Source organism: Agelaius tricolor, unplaced genomic scaffold (genome assembly GCF_023055355.1).
Source record: "Agelaius tricolor isolate 1412-34295 unplaced genomic scaffold, bAgeTri1.0.p SCAF_10, whole genome shotgun sequence".
NCBI lineage: Eukaryota > Metazoa > Chordata > Aves > Passeriformes > Icteridae > Agelaius > Agelaius tricolor.
The window spans coordinates 11,513,673-11,531,874 of NW_027269270.1; the positions used below are offsets into that span (position 1 = coordinate 11,513,673).

Genomic DNA, 18,202 nt, shown 5'->3' on the forward strand with positions numbered 1-18,202 from the left:
TAAGAACAGCCAGTGAACATTGCAAGTGCTGGCTTGACTCTGCTGACTTGAGAGAAAATGTTCCAGCGAATTTTGAGAACTTGAACTTAGAAGTTCTCTTGTAGAAATACTCTCTGAAACAGAAATTTGACCTGTTAAAATGTCAGTTGTACTAATATGCATGTTCTCATTCATGAGAGAAAACTGGAACAAACTGAGTTTATTCTAATCAATAATTAAAACTAATCTGAATGGGCTGTACTGAAAGCATGGTTCTGCACATCTGCAACAGAAGTTCATCTGATGTAAAGTGAACGATGCAGGCTTGTCGGTCTTATGATCAACTCATTGAGGTCACACTTTGATTTAAATCGTCATTTGAAATGGTGAGAAATGAATGACAGTTTAGGTCAACTTTCTTTTCATATAAAAAGTTAGTGTTCAGTATGCTTTTATTGGAGATTTCCTATTGAGTGAAGCAAAACAGATAGAAATGTGCCCTTTGCCCTTTGGAAAGTTAAAGTGCAAACCTTTGCATTATTGCTGTAGGCCTGAGTGTTCAAGCCCAGCCTATGACAGTCATTGATTATATTGTGGTTTGTTTGAGAAAAATTTTCTTTTTATAGCATGATAAAGCTTATATTTGGGTTGTTGGTTTTGGATGGGGTTTTTTGTTTTTTTTTTTTTTTTGGTTGTTGTTTTGGTTTTTTTGGGTTTGTTTTTTTTTTTTTGCATCTCCAGTTATTCATGATTATATGTCTGTGTTTAATGTAGAAAGTTAGGTAATCTTGCATTTTTGTCTCTTCTCAGGCTGAAAATAAGACTTTTATCAATTAGTTGCTCTAGCTTGCATAGCATAAGAAAAGTATGAATGTTGCATTTTTTGACTTTTAATGGAAGCTGTTTTCTGCAGTTGATCTTGCAGGTCTCCCTCTAGATTCTGTCTTTTACTTTGGGAGTTACATGCTTGAGGTATCAGTAAAATTGCCCTTCTTGTCTCCCAAGTTTTTTCAACCCTTTGTGCCATGAGTAATCAACAAACCACCTTCTGGCCTTAATTACCTTGATGTTAGTGAATCAAGGGACAGAGGTCACGCAGTTGCTTTGTCTTCACGGGAAGCTAATCTGTATTGCTGCAAGTGTTGCAGTTGCTGTTTCAGTTGCTTTCTGACCGCTTGGCCACTGACTGCAAGGCTCAAAATCATCCCCGAAAGCTTTTCTCAAAGGCATGTGAGGGCTGCCTTTGTACAAACGCAGTGATTGATTCTCATATAAGAATGTGACTATTGTTTCTCTCCCCAGATAAGTTGATAAGAATGATTGATTCCTTTGAAGGAGGTAACCAGAAAGTGTCAGTAACTTGAGATCCAGATTCTGATCTCCTCTTGAGAGCAGAAACCTCTGCACTCATTAACCATGCTGTTTGCTTTGGCTCCATTCTTTTTAATTTCAGTAGCCTGAGGAAGGTGTTCAATTCTGAGAAACTGTCCCTAGGTTTACAGAATTGGTATTCAACTATTCAATATTAAAGTTGTTACATGATGGGATGGGACTTCTTACAGAGGAGTTTCTTTTCTCATCACTGGTGAACAGGGAAAGGGAAATCTTTTTTTTTTTTTGAGTTTGTGACAGATTTTGTGGTGGTGTTTCTTAAATGAATTTAGCTTTTAAATGGATTCTTTGGAAGAATCATTGGGTGTCAATGAAAAAAAAGCTGTGTATTTCCTATGTCATTCATTTAGTGTCCAAAAACTAGTTTAAGGGTTTATTAATCCTCTTGGCTAGATTGTGAACCAAAACACCTTTTACCTGTAGGGCTGAATTGTATTCTCCTTTCCACACAGTTGACTTAATGGTGCTGTTTCTAATAGAAAACATCCATTTGAGGAAATAGCCTTTGAAGAAGTCCTAATGTCCATATAGGGAAAAACTCAACAGTTTTTATGCAGAAAGTGGGAGAGGCAATTTATTCATGGTCACAGCAGATCTGTTTGAGATTTGTTATTCTGAAGTAGTGCTTCAAGTTAGCTCTTTTCTTTTGCCTGTCTTCCTTGAGACTGCCTGTAGGTGAGCTGACCTTTAAAATTTTTCTTTACTGCTGTGGCTCTTCTGAAAGAGGTCAGTGTCTTGGCAGCTCTGCCCTTTTGACCGATACTTTGTCTTCTCCAGGCAGTATAGGTACTTTAAAAAGTCATCCTTTCTGCTGCAACTTCATGTTATGCTCTTCCTAAGTAAAATGGAAGACAGTTCTGATGGGAGGAAATGCTTGTCTGAAAAAAGAAATTAGGATTTGCACTTATTAAACTTCAGTATTCCATCTTAAAATATACTTCTGCTGTGTTATTTAAGTGCTCTCTGACTTGGCAGTGCAGGAAAATCCTGTAGAAGAACAGTCATGTACTGGCCCACGGAAGGTGTGTGTAGTCTAATATACTCTCTGGCTGGTAAGAGGGACCAATATTATAGGAAAAGGCTGCAATTCTACAGCCACCAGAAATGGGAGGATATGACTTCACTTTCCTCTCATCCTTCCTTCCTCACAGTTCTTTCCTTACACTCATCTCCTCCCTTGTCCCAGCTTTGGCACTTAACTGGTAATTAGTACCCCAAAACTTTGTGCTTCTATTCTGCATCTCACTCTGCGTTATTTAGGCGAACTGCAGAGGCTCAGAGGACTGATGCACATGAGGGGGGTTATAGCCAGGGACTGGAGGCTGGAAGGGAGAGCAGGAACTCACTTGGTGGTGGTAATTGATTATTCAGAACTTCTTGCCTGAGTATTTGGACAGACATCTTAGTGTCTTGTCTTCCTCTTCCTCCTAGCAGCCTGTGCTCTAGGCAGCTCCTGGGGTTGCAGATCTATCAGCATGATGACAGATGATAACTCTCAGTGGTCATATTGGCCAGGACCATCCTTGTACTCATTCTGAATTTGTCTTTAGATCACTTTCAGGGGAGTTGACTGGAGTTCCCTTGGTTGTCTAAAATTGTGGGTTTATTAGTTGTCATCATGGTTTATTTTCTTCCTTTCCTCCTTTCCTTTCTTAGCACTATCTCTTTGGACATTTTGAGTGTTGATGTTTTCAAAGACTATCACTTTGTAGTCTTAAGACCTTGTCTTGATGGTACGAAGTGTTTTTTGACTGCACTTCTGTTCTTGTCTTCAGTCTTGCCTTAAGTATTGTTGAATAAAAAGTTGTCTCCACCCCACCCTAACCCCATAATTTTTTGCTAAATTAAAATTTGTCTTTGACACAATGACTTCACAGATCCTTGTTTGAACAGTATTCTTTCTGAAATTGGTACTTAGCATTTTGTATTCTGTACTTTTAGTTGTGTAATGAGTGGCATGCACCTTAAAATGTTGTTTCTGTGGGGGGTTACTTTACATGTATGTAGACTAAATTAGTGAAGTAGTAGCATGCATGACTTGAAGGTAGGGGAAATGATGTCTCTGTGACTAACTTGTTGGCTCCGCCCATATTATCTTTTTCTTCTTCCTTTGGTCCCTCTGCCAGCAAGAAGTTGTCTCTGTTTTCAGTGAGCTGTGCTGGAATAGAAGGAGAAGAAAGCGGAGGAGAGAGAATAGAGAACTGTGTTGATGATGCTTATGTAGCTGTGTGTGTCTGGAGAGTGAAAGGCTCCATTCATGGGCAGTCATTGTTACTGTCCTGCACACACTCAGTGAAGAGGTTGCAGATAAGTTTGAAGTCTGCCATCTGGTCTGGCACAGTTCAGCATCACCCCCCACCCCTCTTTATGTCTGTAACCCAGTTTGCACAGCTGAGAGATTCTGCTCATACAAAGATAATGCAAAATTTAGCTGGTAACACTACATGATTTAATTGCATTTTATTTTTTAGCTTTTACTTAAACTCATTGTAGATTTATACTTGATACTTGAGGGCTAAAAATCATGAGAAGAAGAGAGTGGCCAGTGCAATAAAGCCCCATGGTTTTTGCTTCACTTGACAGAAAAGGCAGTGTAGAGTAAACATTCATGTTTCTTTCAGGGTAAAGAAGGGAGCTTTGGAAGCATGACAGTTAGTAGCAATTGTCATGTAAGCTCAGCACACATAAATAAATCCATACTGGCTAAAAGATCCTGTGGGTTAAAATGAAAAAGTTGAAATGGACATAAGGGAATAATAAAGTTTGTGTTTCATAGCAATTTTGCTATAGTTCTGACATTAATGTGCTAGCATTTCATTTGCCTGTGCAGTGGTGTAACAACAGAAGCTTTGGTAGCCATTTAAAATTATTGAGGGTCATGTTTTATGTTGGATTGCTATATGTTGCTTTGTATGAAAAGGCAGTTAACTGTTAATGTATGCAGACAAATAAACTGATGATATATATGGTCTTTGTTAGGCAACGGTGTCTTAAAATAGAGTTGGACTGCTGAATCTCATCTGTTATTTGTAGGTGGTTGAAAGAAGAGTTGTGGTCTGATTTAGCTCTTGCAGGAATAGAGCATTATTGGCTTTTGTATTTTGAAGTTTGAGTACTTTTCCTTATGGTCCCCGTGTTGTGTGGTTAGCAGATGTGAAGGATGTTAGACTCCAATTTGTGAGAGTAGTCACAGATAAGCAACAAACAAGACATGGAAGAGGTTTGGTTTGTATTTCTTCTAAAGACTTAAAAAAAAAAAAATCATTTTCTGCCAGTTGTGTTATGTCCTTAGTTTAGAACACAAAGTCTATTCTGGAGCATTTCCAGTTCCGCTTTTCCTAAGCTGAAAATAGTCAATGGAAAGACTTAATTTGAAACACAATTAGACCATTTCTTCCTCTTTCTTTTTCCAATTATTAGTCACAAAGTGTTCTTTTATAAATCAAAAGCAAGGGAAAATTGTGCTTATCTGTCATCCTGAAACATTACTTTGGCTTCCAGTTTTGTTGGCATAAGAAGTGTGAGCCATCCATTTTTCAAATGCTTTTGAAATACATGTAAAATGACTCCTCATTTGCCAGATTTTTGGAAGCTTTCAAAGCATTCCCTGAGATAAACATATGATTTTATAAAATATAAACAATATTTATGTATTTCAAGTGAATAATCAAATGTGCTTGGCTATGCATAATCATCATATAATGCACTAGAACTCAAGGATTGCTAATACACTTCCCAATGCCTGCAAACCAGCACATGAACTTTTTTTCATATTATACTTATGGAATCTGCAAAGCAAATTATAGGAAGGGATAGTTTTAATTTTTTAAAGCATTTTCAGTTGAGATCCAAAGGAGGCATTCTAAAAGTTTTATTTACTGCACATCATGGAATGGTAGGTTTCAAAAATTGGGGTAGATAGATTTAAAATACATGAAAGGGAAACAAGAATTTAATCATTATCCTTGCATTGATAAATCTTGATTCTCCACTCAGTGTATCTGACTTATTTTGTAGCTATGGACCTGAAATTTATCCTTTAACTTTTCCACATAGGAAATAACTAATTGAAGTGTAGCAGAAACCATAAAACATGTAAGAATAGTTTCTCTTCAGTCAGCTTTGCCTCACACTGATGAAAAAGGTTTAAAGTTCTCTCCCAGGAAGGAACAGGAAAATAGACAGTGTAATGTATGTTTGAGTCTTCTTTGACACCACTGGCTGGCAAGGCTGGTGTCCACTCAAAAATTACAGTTAGGATGTACTTTGTTAGTGTAAATGTGAACACCAAAGGCATTGGCTCTAAATACACTTAAATACACTGTTTCTCTGGATTTTCTGTGAGGTTGGAGTCTTCTGTGGACAAGCAACTGAATGACTCATTCTGCTATACCAAATGCTGGGTAAATAAGCACTCTTAAAAATTAATCTCTTTGTTGTTAGGCCTGTTCCATAGCACTTCAGAAAAACACTTGTGTTTATGAAATGTTTTTTGAGGAAAAAATTGTACCATTAATACAGACAAGCCAAGAAAATGGTTGTTCAGAGGTTCTTTCTCTTACCAGATTTGTCTGCAAGAGGAAAAATACCATAGATGAATGATGAAATAAATCTAGGCAGCTCACTCTTGGAAATACCCACTAGACTTGAGTTGAGAAATCACAAGTCTTGCTTTATGATGTTACCAAAGTTTGCTGAAAGTGTGCTGCAGGGGAGTTGTATGCATTGATTGCAGTTTCCAGTAAAGATATCACTCTACTAGTGATGCTTAATTATGGAGCTTTTAAAACAGCGAATTTCCTTGTGGATACACCATTCTTTTTCTGCAACGTTTGATTAGATTAGAGATCTGAAATACTAAAGCTTAGAAACAGATTAGTTGTTTGTCATTGTTTCAGATTGCCAAAAAAGAAATTTAGGACAGATGACAAAAATTAAGAACACAGCCACCAATTGTGGAACATTAAACTCTTAACAGGAGGAAAGAATTTGTTGTTTTCCTGAATTATCTTGCTGCTGTTTCAGTTTCTCAGTGCCTATTTTCCTGCTCTGAGGTTTTAATAAGAATAAACTGTAACCCCTTTTGCAACAATTTTTTTCTAATATCTAATCTAAACCAGCTCTGGTGCAACTTGAGGCCTTTTATCTTGTCTTATCTCTTGTTACTTGCAAGAAGAGACTGTCACCCACCTGTCCACACCTCCTTTTAGGTGGTTGTAGAGAGTGATAAGGTGTCCCCTGAGCCTCTTTTTTGCTAGGTTAAACAACCCCCTTTGCAAAGGAAAGCAGAAAATGGATATGTTTAGCTAGATGTTTATCATATTGTGTCCATATGAGTACGTTCCGTATGAGTACATAATCATAAAGAGATTGGAAAAAAATTTTCAGTGCTCCTTCTCCATCCTTGGATCAAAATTACAAAAATAATTTTAAATCTTTAATTCTTGAGTTCTCTTTTGGAAACAGTGGATTCTAATTCTTGAAGCTGGAGTCTAAAGAATTCAGTGTAGGGATGTAGTTGAAATGGAAGCTATAGTAATCTTTTCAACAAAGTTTTGCAAGCATATAGCTTTCAATTGAACACTGTATACTTCAGTTTCCCTGATTTTTACTTTGTTTTTTAGGGACAGAGAATGCATTTTAAAAAGGATTTTGTAGTGTTTCTCAACTGTGATATTAAATCCAAAATAGTGGCACAAGAGTGCCACCAGCTGGTTTAATTAAACGTGTATTTATTAGAGTTTTGCAAGAAACATAGCAAGATAATTACATGCACAAGTCCTCAGTGTGCTCTTATTGCCTTTTTTTTGGCACTAAGGTAAGTTATTCTGCTGTACAAACGTTGAGTGAATTATGTCTTTGAATGTAAGATAGTATTTAACAAGAAAGGAAGTTTTCTATTTAACATGTTTAAGGCATATGAACAGGAAGATAAAATACTTCAGAAGATCACTAGGTCATCTTTCTTACAATTCCCATCCCAGTTGTTGATCATTATTTGTAAACTGTCGGTATAAAGAACATATGTGACACCTTTGAGACTGTATTGTACTATTTTTAAATTCTGAATGCCTGTTTTCTCAGCCCTTACCTTAAAATCAGAGGAATTAGATGCAACTCAGTCTCTTAGCGATGAGACTTAATCTTTCTAAATTGATCCCACTTTTCTGTACTGAGTCATCATCAAACATTACAAGAAAATAGATCAGTGTTCAGATTTTACAAAAATATGCCAGTGGAATTGAAGAAAAGAGGCCATGTATATACAGCATCTTACTTGTGAACCAGTGGACTCCTGCCATGGCAAGATGGGCTACATGGCATTCGTGCTTCAGATCTTAGCTAGGCAGCTCAGTTCATCACCTCTTCTTAAAGGCTCTTCTTAAAATCCAGCCATCAGCTCTTTTCTGTAAAAAAATAAATCTAATATGCCCGATAATCCAGTGATAGTTTAGTTTATGGTATTGGAATTGGTTTTATATCCTAGGTGAATATTAGGTGAGGCACTGGGAGAGAGACAGCTTTGTTGTTAGAGCTTGAGTTCTCATTGTTGTGGCAGAAGCAGGTGGAAGAACAGATGCTTTTCATGGTGGAAGACTAGAAATGTCTCCCTGGGAGTAATTAATGTTTTGGTTTTCCTGGATTTGATTGCTGTTATTTTTAGTCTAGTGAAGTACCTGGGGCAGAGAAGTAGGTTAATTTGTTTGGCAAGATCAGTCATTTATATTGTCAGGGCTTTGATACATATTTCAAGTCCTTACGTAGAGAGGAAGAGTGGGCTATTTAGATCCTCTGTGTGAACCATTGTGATTGTACCATCTAGAAAAAAATAATAAAATATTTATCTTCCCCCAAACAATGGACTATTCTAGGAGCAACATCTGTTTGCCTCAAAGCTTGATGTTTGAGCTGAAGTCTTTCTTTGAAATAGACTAAATGCTTTAAAATTGGATTGTGAAAGTAACACATTGTTCTAAAATGAAATTTAATTTATCTACTAGTTTGTGCATGCCAAATATTTAAACATTTTTATGTGTGTGTAGTTACTGTTTAGCTGGGCTATAATTTCTAGAACTTGGGCTTTCCTGCTTTGCTGCTTCTGCTCATTCTAACTTCTGGGTATGTGCAGTACTGCAGAATTTGTTATAGGGTAGGAAGAAACCATGCACAAAAAATGTCTGGAAAAGAGCTGTTGCCTTCCTGTTTCTAGGCATGTGAGATCTGCAGCTCCAATTCACATAGGCAGTTGTCATCACACTGGTGTTCCACATTTTACTGGCCAACCCCTATTCCTGTAAAATATCATTATCAAAGTGTCAAGTGGATATTATGTTTTAAGAAGGATATGACATTCCCATTTTTGGGTAGAATTTCCTTGGTGGAGATAATGTTGTTAAATACAAGATAGCAGCAGCCAAGATGTCTAAGAAGGTTAATTGGCCTACCTTGACCTTCCCGGTAGGAGAAGTATTCTCCAGCAAATAGTATTTCCTTTAAGGAGAGATTAAATATCCTGTATTTATGGACACTATTGTTGACTTACAGGCTAAGACAGAAGGTTACTAAACTCTTTAAGAAGAGGCTGCAAGTGTACATGGCAGCATTCCTTCTACTGCAGTGCTCCATTCACCAAGAAAGTGATCCGTATTAATCAGTCCATGATGACTGACAAGAACTCTATGAAGAAACTCTTAAAAAATTTTCCTTGAACTTGTCACTGGGTTTTTATGTATACTTTCGGGGTTTGGACTGAGCCAACCCATTTTATTCTGCAAGTTGTGTAGCAGTACGTTGTAAGGAGACCATTCTAAACTGACTCTGTGGGAAGTTAGAGCCTCTCTGTAAGAAAGGATACAATTCAGTATGACTGTGAATAATTATACCAGGTATTACAAACCCTCAGTGTGGTTTGAGCTAGGCAGCACTGCTGTGTGTCTAAAACATATGATGTAAATAGAGACAGTACTTAATGTGCAAGCAGTAAAATAATTTACTCTGTAACATAACCTGTGTCTATATTAGTAGCTAAATACCCAGGTGGAGCTTTGGCTGGAGCCTGAGTTTAATTTCAAATGCTGTGTAGAGTCTTCCCTGAGGTGTAACTTTTAAAGCCTCCTTGAGATCCTAATTGCTCATCCCAGCATGTGGCAGTCACATCAAGTAAACTCTCTCTGCAGGAATTGTATTCTCCAAACTATTTGATATTGCCTTGCAGGAAGTTGTGGACATGGGCTCTTCATTTTTTTCATACTAAACCTTATTGTGGCACTGAAGAAGAGGTGAGATTCTGTATTGCTAATTACTAAACAACAGTATAGTAGGCATGTATAGTTGTCATGCCTTATTCTGTATAGCATTGAAACAAATTGTAACCACTTGGGACAAAACTTGCAGGATGGTGGTGGTACACAGGAGATTTACTTCATGCTCTTTTGAGTTGTTTAAATGCTCTTGTTAAGTGCCACAGTACTAGTCTAATTTCCTTAGCAGACTGGACTGTGGTTCTGCAAATCGCTGCATGATGATGGTTTTGTTGCCTGTAGCAGGTGCTGGAGAAGATAATCACTGGGATCTGTCATTAACTGATTTCTGTCTTTCTCTACTGGCTGCTTCCCCTTTATTGATTTTTGCTTCCCATTTTGAAAACAGATGAAAATATATTTTCTGCTAATTTATCTTCCCAAGGGAAGCACAGGGATTTGTAATTTTGTAATTTGGACTATACAAGAGAAGAGAGACTTAAGTCATTTTAAAAAAAAGGACGTGAATTTTAAGTTAGGTTGGTTTATTGTTGTGGTAATATCTTTCTTTTTTAAGAATGAAACAGCAACCCACGTAGAAAGCATAAAACTAGGATGTCTCCCAGATGACCAATTTATAGTGGCTCTATGTTTGTGTAGTGAAAGTGGAATGTTTAGTTTTAGAGGACTGGACAGGATTTTGAAAAGCATTGTAAGAATGTGTTTTCTTACTTTTATAGTTCTAAATGTCTTTACAAATAAGTTTTCTCTTGCAGAAAGGAAACCAGTGGCAGGTAAGCAAAAGTTATCTTAATTCTATTGTGTGACATTTTGTACAGAAGAAGATTAAAATTGTGTCTTTTATTAGTGTCTTGTGTAAAAGCACAATTGCTTTTACATCCGTGTATCAGGCTCATAGTATTTGGGAATGTTCATGTTTTTATGGGAGGGGAAAAAAGTGATGATGTAGGGTTTTTTCTTTTAAACTCTGCTTTATCTTCTGTAATCAAGACACCATAAAATTACTATACTGACTTCCTTTGACTTATGTTCTTTCTCTTTCTTTCTGCACAAGCACTCCTATTTGGACAGGGAAACCTCCCTTCTTCTGAGAAACATTGCAGGAAAGCCTTCTCATTTGCTGACCAAGGTGATGATGCTTCTTTCTACTGTATGTGACTGTTTCTGTGTAGAAAGAATGCTTTTGGTGTGTGCTATGCTTTTCCACTCCTGCCCTCTCCAGGAACTTCTGCATTTACTTACATGATTTTCCTGATTATCCAGGGTGCTTTTAAAAGATTGAATTGTGTTGTTTGTTTCTGCAGATTTATCGAAGTGTTCAAGTTCTTAAATACTTAATAGCTATATTAGCAGGTAAAATGCCTTAGTTGAAAAGGAAATGTACTGAGCTCGAAGTTCTTTTGTTCCTATTGCCATTCACTAGTTTAAAAAAAAGATCCTAGTAAAAAATGTGGGAGTGTTGAGTAGTTTTAAAAGCCATTAGTAGCCTTAAAATAAGTTCTCTTGCTGTATTGAAGATGAACTAGTAAGTAATGGGATATTTTTTATAACATTTTGAATGTTGACTGAATATAACGTGGGGAGAATATTGTAGTAAGACAGTGGTCTAATTAGCCAGGTATATACAAATCTTGATTATAAATTAATTTTCTTCACAGCAAGGAGGTCACTAATGTACTAAGTGATCACATTGTCATTCAATTTGCTAAAAATTACATCTTTTATATGTATTTCCTTTTGAAACTAGAGGACAAGGGGTGGAGCAAGCTATAAATCTCTGCTGAAAATACAGGCTGGGATGAAGGGCTAACAGTTTCATGTAGCTGTGGTGTCAGATGTTGCTGAAGCTAATACATACTTCAAAACTATATCTGTGTGGGTTTTTTTTAATTCACAGACATTCTACTGGAGAGACCTCAGGCAAGCCTGCAGTAACAAAATGCAATTTGGTGATCTCAAAACAATGAGGATAATGTTCACTGGGCATAAGTAGTCTGTATTTAGCAATAAAAGTTTAGAACTGCTTTACTGCTTTTTTAAAATATCTTAATATTCTTCTCAAGATGCTCAGCATGTATCTTGACAACAGATTTTTAGGCTGTCTTCCAGAGGAGTACAAACAGCCAAAAGCAAGTAATCTTCTGCTCTTGTGATTGTTTTGCTTAAATTTTAAGTCCGTACCTCTGCCTTGACCCCAATAGCTCTTGGCCCCCCTGCACTGCCCAACAAAGTAAACAGCCACCAAAACAGCAATTGGCTTGATTGCAAATAGATTAACAACAGCTGTGGCACAAAGAAACCACAAATTTCTTTCATCTCCATGTGTCTGCAGATCCTCCCTTCGGGTCGTTTATATGTGGGATGAGTGTTAGTTACCATAGAGGAACTTAATTTTAAAAAGTACATTAAATTATCCCTGACCATGAAGTAGCTCCTCTCAGGTATCCTAATACACTCCACAGTTAAATGTATTTATAAATCCTTGTGTTGACTAATTAGGCTTCACAGCTCTTTGATTCAGATGCTTTTGGTGGGCCTTCTGGTTTCCTGAGGGTAATGTTGGTCAGCTTGTGACTGTTTCAGTACAGCTGTGCCTTCCACTTCTCACTCCTGAGCACACAGGCCTGGCATGGAACTTACTGGTTCTCTTCTGACCTCCTGCAAGCAGAAATACCTTTAGCAAAATGATGACATGGAATTCCACTTTGCTGCTTAGATCTCTTCAGCTTGTTGTAACATTGGACAAGCCTCTCTATGAGTGAAGCAGTCCCAAGAAATGGGGCATTTCCTTGTACCAAGGTGTTAGATCATTTGACTGTAGGATCATATTGCAGGTCTGTGCTGGTGTCCCTGGTGTGTCACCTGTTTCTTACTGTCTTCACCTGTTTCTCTTTCTTCCCCTTCTCTGGTATTGTCTGCATCTTATGTTGAGACTAGAACCATTTTTGTCCTCTGCTAATATAACTAATTCTAAAAATTCTAGCCGTGGACGAGAGCCCTTCTGCATCACAGCCATGCACACACACTGTCTTGAAGTTTTGGGTGATTTGGTGCAAATGGAGATGTTAATATGGTGTTCTCTGGTAGCAGGAACCTCTGTTTCAGTATAAGCTCTGCAAGAAGGAGATTCCTTGCAAAACATGATTGCCTTTCTACCCAAGGTAGACTGTAGTTGGGAAAATGAACAGTAGATACCTGATCTTAGTCCTTCAGAAGTCAATGCTACTTGTGTATTTAGTTATCTTCTTATCTGCATCCAAAGAAAAAATTCAGAGAAAAAAAGCAAGTATTAAACAGAGAAGAAATTTCTTAATTTTATGCATTTTGTAGGTTGTGTATCTACCTTGCTGACTTAAATAAAATGTGGACATAGTTACTTAGCTCTTACCATTTAATTACTGGCTTTTCTAAGAACCTTTGTTAAGTGATGCCCCCCTCCCCTTTTTGTTTCCATTCCATTTTTTATCTCTGTAGAAGAGATTAGTTAATAACACTTAAAAAAAGGTAAAATGAAAGAAAAAATAAAACCCCAACCTAGAAATGCGAGGCAAATTTTTTTTTTAACAAGGTCAGCTCTGCCATTGCATGCATCTTGCACATCTTTATTGCTAAAACACAGCTGGAATGTCTTGTAACTGCATATTTAATTGGAAACTGGGGGAGGAAACAGTGTTTATCATTATATTACAGAAATCTTAACTTTATATTTTTTTGTGTTATTCTTTCTGATATTTCAATGTAGGCTAAAATTATTCAAAACTTAGTTCTGGTATATAAATGGAAAGAAGATCATAATTTAAGACCATTGCACTGCAGACATATGCATTTTCCACTTTGGTTCCAAATATGTTTGAATATTTTGGATTAACAGATTCTGTACATAAGTATGTTGCCAAGTATTCCTTAAATCCGGTGCAATGTTTTCCATAACCAAAAGTAATCTTAGCTCAAAGCTTTAAAATACAAGTGTAACAATAGTCCCAGAATGGTCCTGTTAAGTGAGGAATTTGTTACAATTTGACAATGTTGCATATTGCTACTACTAAGGGAATATCCTTTTCCTGCCAGAAGTGGAAATGACTCTCCATTATGTTTTGTGTTTTTACAAAGAGTGTGTGTGTATCTCTTGGTGTGTTTCCGAGGCTTGCCTGTGCCTGTAAGGCAGTCCACGCAGGGAGTGGGTTCTGCTGACCCTTGCTGCTGTGCCAGTTCTCCGGATCAGTCTGTGACGGAGCCGTGTGCCAGCAGCGCTGAGTGCTCTGTGAGCGGTGATGCTGTGCAGGGCACACGGGTGTGGCCATGGCAGGGACCAATGGCTGTACCTCCTGTGAAGCTGTGACAGCGCAGCAGTCCTGCCCTTTACCTGCCTCCTTGGGATCCTTCAGCAGCTCCATCACGGTAGCCAGCATTTGCTAGCAAAGGGGAAATAAATGCGCAAGGTAGATGTGGTTGGACTGCATGTGCTCACCTTGTTGGTTGATGGCATTGAACAATTTAAATAGTTTGCAGTTGCAGTCAGGTATTTTTGCCATCTGTCACCTGTCTCCCTGTGCAGAGGAAAGAGTTGTTAGCTTATTAGTACAAGCTGATGGACGGCATGTGCTTCCTCCTGGATAGAAGCAGTGTTGTTCTCATGTACAGGAGGAGGAGAGACCTGTGTATATGTCTAAGTGCTGTTCTCGGGTGACTTTGATGGGCAGGGGACTGTTTTCTTGGGCCATTAGGAGAGGAACAGAATACATGGTTGTCAGTTTTGGGGAGTTATTAAATAATTTTCTTAAGGAATCTAAATACATAGTTCTTTATCCTTCTCCCATGAAACATTGTTTGCCACATCAGCAGTGATGCAGCAGTGGCCTGAGCTTAGTTTATTACTACTCAAAATAGTTTAAAATCTTTGACTACTATATGCTTTCAGACATTCTGAATCCTTGCTTTCTTTTCCTTGCTGTGTTTTCTAGTTAGTGAATTCAGACCTCTTTTTATAATTTTTTGCTCATTGGAACCAGTTATTATTTTGATAGTTGTAATTCTGTTTTGTTTCGGGTTTTTTTTAATTTAATCTGATTATGTTAAACTCTAAAAAAGTATAAGGAATCCTAATCTCTGGACCCACATTACATTGAGTAGGAAATTAAAAGTAATTGGTACATATTAAAATAGTAAGTCCTTAAAATCTTCTTTGGTCTACATATTTATCTATTTTCCAAAGCATTTTAGGTAATGATGGATTATAAACTTTGAGGTCACCAAAGATATTTTAGCTGTATTGGCACAGGTATATGAGAGGTCACAGCTGCTTCTTGCTTGCCCTGGTGTTGCTGCCTGTGCACTGTGGTGAGCAGGTGCTCCTGGCACTTTGCACTGGTGTACATGAAATGGGCTGGAAAATTGTACTGATTGGGTTAATGAGCAGCTTCTCAAAACCATGAATTAGAGTTTCTCCAAATACATGATAAAATGAGTCTTTTGCTTTTGCTGATTTCATGATGAACAGGTGTATACCATCACTTTTAGAAACTCTTTCATAGAACCACTGAGTAAGCTCAATTGGAAGGGACCCCCCAAGGGTCATTGAGTCCAACTGCTGGCCCTGCATAGGACATCCCCAAGAGTCACCCCATGTGCCCGAGAGCATTGCCCAAGTGCTTCTTGAGCTCTGTCAGGCTTGGTGATGTGAGGCCTCATTTTTTAGTAACAATTTATTTCTACAGATTGAAATTGTTAATGGCAAGAAATCGGAAGAGTAAAAGATTCTTGTTATCGTGGCAAGGTTTGTTTTTCATAGAATGCTAATGTGATTTAGCCTTTCTAAGCTACAGGACAGCATTGCTATTGTGAATAAAAAGTTCCCTGTAGACTCATAAACGCAATGTTCCTGTGTAGTTCAGTGCCCAGATAAGGTTTCAGGCTCACATTATTTCTGCTCATGTCAACTTACTGCTTCATTTTATTACAAAGGATTATATTTCAAGGCAGCATACTGGTCTGTCCAGCTGATGTTTTTTTATGGTGCACAGGATGCTCACAGGTGTGAAGGACCAAAAGCTACTAAGAGTGCAATAAATAACAAGGGAATATCCTTTAGCAGTTGATATGAATATTAATAATTTATTGAGAAGCCAAAACTTAAGCTCTCTGGATTTCAGAATACTGAATCTTGACTTTTACAATAAAAGCAACTATCTAAACACATGGTAAAGAAACTATTAATTACATCCATAGAAGAAAGCAATAGAGAACTAAATGTTTATAGTATGCTGAATGTTATGGTGAGATGTGGTACTTTTGCTCTGGAGAAAATATTAATTCTCCTTTTTTAAGGATACTGAATATTTTGGAAGGGATTTGTGTGGTTTTTAGTAGACTTGTTTGTGCTAGAGATTTTAAGGTAATTACGGTTTTATATATTAATTACAATGAAGATCCACAGTTTAGGATTTTGAAAGTCTGAAAATTGCATATGTCATTTTTGAGACAATGGCTGCTTTTTAGCTGCATGTTTCAAATGCAATTTCAACAGAAATATCTATAATCTCCAGAATTTAAGAATCTTTATTGCTAGTCTTAAAAAGACACAGTTTTCTTTAGCATCAGCAAATAGATTTAAGCTACCTGAATTTTTAATGCATTTCCAATTGTAATAAAAATCTATTACGTTGAAGAGCAAAAGAATACTTATTCACCTTATGTCTTAAAATACTTAAAACAAGGAGAAATACAACTTGGATTTAGTAAATTCAAACCTCTCTCTGCACATGGATTTAACAGTTTAAAATCTTTCAAACTAATGCATGTAGTATGGAATCTTAGTTACAGGATTTGTTTCCCTTCTTTCTGTGTGCTGTTAAATTCGGGTACTTCTTGGCATGCTGTTTGTGTTTTATGTTGATCAACCAAAAAATCTCTTGGCTGTACTCCATTGTATACTCTTATTGAATATGTATTATCCCAAGCTATAATAATGTCCCAAGCTGACTGTAAATATATAATATGCCAAAGTATTTGGTAGCATAAGGGTATTTACAGTACAGGAGAACAGAGAAATGTCTATACAAAATATATACTTCTGCTGGGTTCCTTTGGAGTTAATGGCAGTTGTATCTCTAAATATAGGAACACTTTTTGTCTTAAAAAGTAATAGTTTTCATCATCACTAGGAAATAGTTGGACATATATAGATGAGCAAATCAGCATTTCAGTTCACCTTTTAAAGCATGGTAGCCTCAAACCTACTGAAACCTGACTGAAGTTTGTGTTAACTGGAATTGTGTGTTGTGTCCCCCTAGGAGGAACAGGCTGCTAAACTGAAAGCTGAGAAAATTAGGGTTGCATTAGAGAAGATTAAAGAAGCACAAGTGAAAAAGGTGAGTTAGTTATACCCATTTATGAGACCCTTATTTTATTTTTTTTTCACCTGGAAAATGCAGGCAAACTTCATTTATATCTGTTAAGCCTTAAGTTGCCTTTTATAAAATAAGAACACTGTAGTGTTCTAATCTTTAGAACACTAAATTGTAATGTGCTTTCCCATCTAGACTGGACCTAATCAGGAGAAGCCTAAGATATGGAATAACATGATGTTTTTCTTAATGAATAGCTTGTTTTTCAGCTAGTGCTCATTGGGAAGATTTTACCAACTTCCACCCAGAACTGAAATGAAGGTCCAGCCTCCTGAGATTGTTCTTGTATGTTCTGCAGTCACATGTTTAAAATTTGTACCTGTTTTCTTCATAGCCTTTTCTTCACAAGCCTTTTCTCATTATGCATGGATTTGCCAGTGCTAAATGGAAGAGAAGTATTCCAGACTAAAGACAGAGATTACCAAATGGAGAAAGCCTACTGCCATTACTTGATGTACTCTCAAAGAATACAGAATACCCTTCAAATTTAGCATTTTTATTTTATGACAGGATTTTTTCAGTAGCTTAAAATGCCCTTTTCATTGATTGTTTCTGGATCAAAAGCTGAAAAACTCTCTTGGCTGGAAGATGGAAATTAACAAGTCAATTTTACCAATGTATTACAGCTAGAGGTTTTATCTTTTCCAGCTGAGCAAGATGTAAAAATGGAAAAAATAATGATTGGCAAAAAGAATCTGTTGTCTTAAGTCTTTTGATTGGTTTAAAAAAACGGCTGAATTTTTCTTTCTTGACAATGACCTCTTTAAAATGCCTATGATAAAGTGTTGTGTTTTAAAAGCAGGTTTTTTTCACACTACTGCTTCATATTCCCCGGAAAAGTAAAGTTTAGTATTGCTGTATTGTTTACATAATAACCATTTTTAGAAAATACTGTAGGAAGCAGGCAGAAAGCTTAATCTGCACATCTGAAAAATTCTGATTCTTTGTAAGCTTGTGCAGAACTCTTATATCCATGTTTGTTCCACCTAGATATTGTCTGAAAGACACTTTATTATCAGGACACTTCAGCAGGAAGGATTTTTTTCCTTCTTAACACACAACTGAAGGACTTTCTCATTGTGTTGGAAAGACCTTTATTTTACTTTCTTGTGCTGTAGGAGAACAGTATCTTGTTAAATGTCTGTGGTAAAAATATCTAGCCATCAT

General features: G+C 37.0%; 1 protein-coding gene across 1 annotated transcript in view; it reads left to right on the forward strand.

The window, feature by feature from the left end:
• RAPH1 (Ras association (RalGDS/AF-6) and pleckstrin homology domains 1) overlaps positions 1 to 18,202 on the forward strand; it is a 79,457-nt gene that overhangs the window by 37,444 nt on the left and 23,811 nt on the right. Inside the window, 1 exon segment of the mRNA XM_071434747.1 lies at positions 16,922 to 16,999. Within this exon segment, the coding sequence (XP_071290848.1) occupies positions 16,922 to 16,999 (78 nt within the window).